The sequence below is a fragment of the Galeopterus variegatus genome, unplaced genomic scaffold (genome assembly GCF_000696425.1).
Source record: "Galeopterus variegatus unplaced genomic scaffold, G_variegatus-3.0.2 Scaffold3802, whole genome shotgun sequence".
Lineage (NCBI taxonomy): Eukaryota > Metazoa > Chordata > Mammalia > Dermoptera > Cynocephalidae > Galeopterus > Galeopterus variegatus.
The window spans coordinates 188,254-192,549 of NW_007729913.1; the positions used below are offsets into that span (position 1 = coordinate 188,254).

The 4,296-nt window shown below is 34.1% G+C and overlaps 1 protein-coding gene across 1 annotated transcript in view; it reads right to left on the reverse strand.

Moving 5' to 3' along the window:
* The window catches only part of LOC103601594 (cysteine-rich secretory protein 3-like), a gene marked incomplete at its 5' end in the record, with an annotated part of 9,797 nt that extends 5,797 nt beyond the window's left edge, over window positions 1-4,000 (reverse strand). Inside the window, 2 exons of the mRNA XM_008586024.1 lie at window positions 1,775-1,865; window positions 3,924-4,000. Coding sequence (XP_008584246.1) covers window positions 1,775-1,865; window positions 3,924-4,000 — 168 coding nt within the window. The remainder of the gene's footprint in view (window positions 1-1,774; window positions 1,866-3,923) is intronic.
* Between the last annotated feature and the right edge of the window lie 296 nt (window positions 4,001-4,296).

The window sequence follows — 4,296 nt, forward strand, 5'->3', positions numbered from 1 at the left end:
ATAAATAATTAAATATACATACTGAATCAATAAAACTCCTTAGAGAAAACATAGGGGAAACACTCCAGGAAGTAGGAGTAGGTACAGAATTCATGAATAGGACCCAAAAAGCAAAGGCAACTAAAAGTAAAATAAAATAAGCAAATGGGATTATATCAAACTAAAAAGCTTCTGCACAGCAAAAGAAACAATCAACAGAGTAAAAGAACAACCAACAGAGTGGGAGAAAATATTTGCAAAATATACATCTGACAAAGGATTAATATCCAGAATATACAAGGAACTCAAACAACTTTACAACAAAAAAACAAATAACCCAATTAAAAAATGGGCAAAGGAAGATATATGAATGGCCAACAGACACATGAAAAAGTGTTCAATATCACTCAACATCGGGGAAATGCAAATCATCATCAGATGAGTGGATAAGGAAACTGTGGTATATCTACATAATGGAATACTACTCTGCTACAAAAAAGAATGAAATACTACCATTTGCAACAACATGGATGGGCGTAGAGAAAATTATATCAAGTGAAACAAGTCAGGCACAGAAAGAGAAATACCATATGTTCTCACTTATTTGTGGGAGCTAAAAATTAATAAATAAATAAACACACAAACAAAGTGTGGGGGGAAGAAGACAGAATAACCACAAAAATTCCTTGAAATATTTAAGCCAAGTGCACAGATATGAAGTGGAGGGTGGACGGGAGGGCGTGGAGAGAAACAGGTAAAGGGGCATGAAAATCAAGTACAATGTATTTTGAGAAGTAAAATAAAATAAAATAAAATAAAACATAACTACCTCAAATAAAAAGAAAAAAATTGTAAATAATAATTCGTTTTCAGACTGATTATGTAGCTTAACATAGTCACAGTCATCAATTTGCTAACACTGGTCGGCCTGTTAACATTCAATCAATCACCAAGTATTTATTATCTGCTATGCCTTCATAGTATGCTGATAGGGAAAATTTAAAAAGTTGCAAATGGGACTTTTGAACTTTGGCTTGTAAGCTGAGGAAATAAGAGGAACATGTGAAGGAGACAGCAAACAGATCGTATGTAAAATGGGATACCTATTGGGAAGATGATGAACTCAAAGTCATGCTTACAGGAGTGATGATGGCATGTCTTTGGCAATGAACTGTCTGACCAGATTTTAGTAAAAAGCGTAAGGCAAGTGGGAGGAGAGTAGACAGGTAGAACGGAGCAGACTGAGAGCCGTGGAAGATACATAGAAAATTAACTCACCATTAACCCTATTTACATTTATGCTCTGAAAAGTTATTCTAAAATATATAAAGTGGAAATTATTTTTCACTGGGAGCTCATGGTCTGGTAGGTTTGGCCGCAATATGTTAAGTGAGAGCATTTTTAGATTTTCGAGAATAAAACTTGGCATATGGCTCCTGTGGATGATGAGTATCTAAATGAACTTAAGTTTAGAAAAAAATCTTTAAAACAATTTTTGTTGTTGTTGTTTTCTTCCAATATAACTTCTGCCTTTGACCACTAACTTGGACTCATTTTTGACTTGGAGTGGTAGGAGTAATGAGATTTTAGGACAAGAGTTTAAAAAAGAAAAGAAAGGAAAACAGGAAAGGAAGCAAGGTGTGTATGTACAAGCATTGGGGATAAAGCTAAAACCAATAATAGCAAAAACAAGGTCATCATTCCCAAACTTCCATATCTCTCAACTTCAGTGACTTTTACTTAATTTTTAGTTTTTATAAAATAACACATTATTCATTGGAGAAATCTGACTTACAACTAATTTTTCGTTGGCTTGGAGGGCTGTGAGACAGGATGCATTGCTGTGCCCATTTTTCAGCATTCTTTGCAGCCTCAGCATTCCATCTCTTGAAATAAATGACAAACATTTGGAAATTAGAGTATGAAGCTTTTGTGAGTTAATGGAGAAGTGCACGATTACATTTAACACAAATGCTTATTTGGTGAATCATTTTCTAGTTTATCATTTTTCCATTATTGTACCAAAAGATACATTTCTTGCTTTTCTAAATGATTTATTTACCAGGAAGTGTCTTTTTATATAGGAGTCACAGAATAAAATAATTTAGCAAAAAAAAAAAAAAAAAAAAAAAAACAGCCATACAGCCATACAGCTTCCTGGAAACAAAATAAACATTTCAAAATCAAGGCATAATCTTTTAGATGGATACTCACAGATGATAAAATCATTTTTTTAATTAGCCTTAAGCTATGGCTATTTAATTAGAACTGAGATCTAAGTATGTGCTGTTTTCTACCATTATGTCTTTCATAGATTAATACACTGTCAGATGCTATAAGTGTTAATAAGCTTGTGCTATACTAAATGAAATATAGTAGTGTGAAGGAGAAGTTGTATGAAAAAAATACCCCCTACACAAAATAAGAAAAATCTAGGAAGTCAATGAAAATAAGAATTTTAATATTATCATAATCAAGACAAATTAAGCCAAGATTTCAAGAGCCAACTTTCATGGGAGAAAAAAATGTTTCAATCTAGGATGAGAAGAGATGTTCAGAATAGAGAAGGTTTACCATTGGCAAGACAATGTCAGTTATTTATTACGGTCATGGGGTATTTATATATATGGCACAACGTATTACCTCAGTAATAAAGCTAAACATAAGGTTGAGTAGAAAAAATACTTCCTATAGCCTAGATTAAGCACCAACTTTCCTAATGTCTCAGAACTGGAATGAACCGGAAAGATAACAGATCCTATTTCTCATTTATTATAGAAACCCCTCTTACGGATACTCAGCCTGTAATTTAAGTACGGTATATATTCATTCAATACCTCCTAAGACAGTTCATTGTAGCATTAATTGATAGTTTTTTTTTTTTCCTTTTTGTCTTTTTTTTACTGACTGGTAACAGGATCGCAACCCTCGGTGTCGCGCCCGTACCGGGGACCGGCAACGGGATCACAACCCTCAGTGTTGCGCCCGCACCGCGCTCAGCCAGTGAGCGGGAACTGGTCTCCACATGGGATCCAAACCCTCGGCAGGAGCACCGCCGCACTCCCAAGCGGCACACTATCCAGTGTGCCACTGGGCCGGCCCTAATTGATAGTTTTTTAAAAACTTATTGAGCTATAGTATACTTTTAAATATATTTAATCTGTTGATTGTAGTTTAGACCTTTGAGAAAATTCGGAACAAATCTAATTCATTTTTTACATGATAACACTTGAAGTACTTGAATTGGGAAAAGAAACAGAAACTAATTTTTGCTGAGTATCCCATATGTTCCTGGCATTTTATTTACGTTCATATTATCTCTATCAGTCCTCACAAAAATGCAGCAAAGTTTGAATTATTTCCATTAACAGAAAAAAAGGTGAGACTCTTCCAGATTAAGTAATTAACCTAGAGTCTACTATCATATCCTCCTAGGAAGTTCTTTATTTAGTCTATCTCCTACTTCATCATGTTTTGGTTTCCAGGCTCCCCTCCATGTTAATCATCATCTTCTGTATATACTCCTTTTATTAATGTGCTGTACAAATACATACACATTATATAACATATGATCTGATCGTAGCAGAAGAGAGTGGGACTCTCATTTTATGAAACTATTCACCATATTTTATTATAGAGTTTAATATTACGTTTGTAGTTTGGCATCTAATTATCCAAGTTATGCAATCTACAAGGTTTTGTACTCACCATCTGCCCATTAATGATAGCTCTATCCTATACTGATAGAGTCAACAGTTTTTTTGTTTGTTTTTCTGTTCAAATTCAGTACGTTGTATTTAATTACCAGCCTGGACACTAAGATGTCAACTTTCTAGTGAAATAAAGATATTAGAGTATTTTGCATATATAGATCCTGGCTTAATGCCCATTGCTAATTGATTAAATGATAATTGGTAATAATCCATTGACAAGACATGACTTACCATTTTAAGCATGTTGCGAGCATTGGGATTTGTCCTCCTCCTAAGGTCATTGTGCTTATTAATAATCTCCTTTTGGACTGATGAATTATGGGTTAATAAAGAAGAAATTGAGACTGCCTTTTAAGAAAAAAGCAAAAAATTAGCAAAGACAATGTTACAACATTGAAAATCAAAGTGACAGAACTAAGACTGATTTACTTCAATATGGAAATGAATACAAATGTTTAGTTTTGTGTTCTGAAACTTTAACAAGCATCAGACTCAGCTGGAGTACTTGTTAACATACAAATTGCTGGGCTCCACCTGCAAAGTTTCTGATTCAGAAAGGCTGGGTGGGGCCAGAGAATTTGCATTTCTAATAAATCCTCAAGGA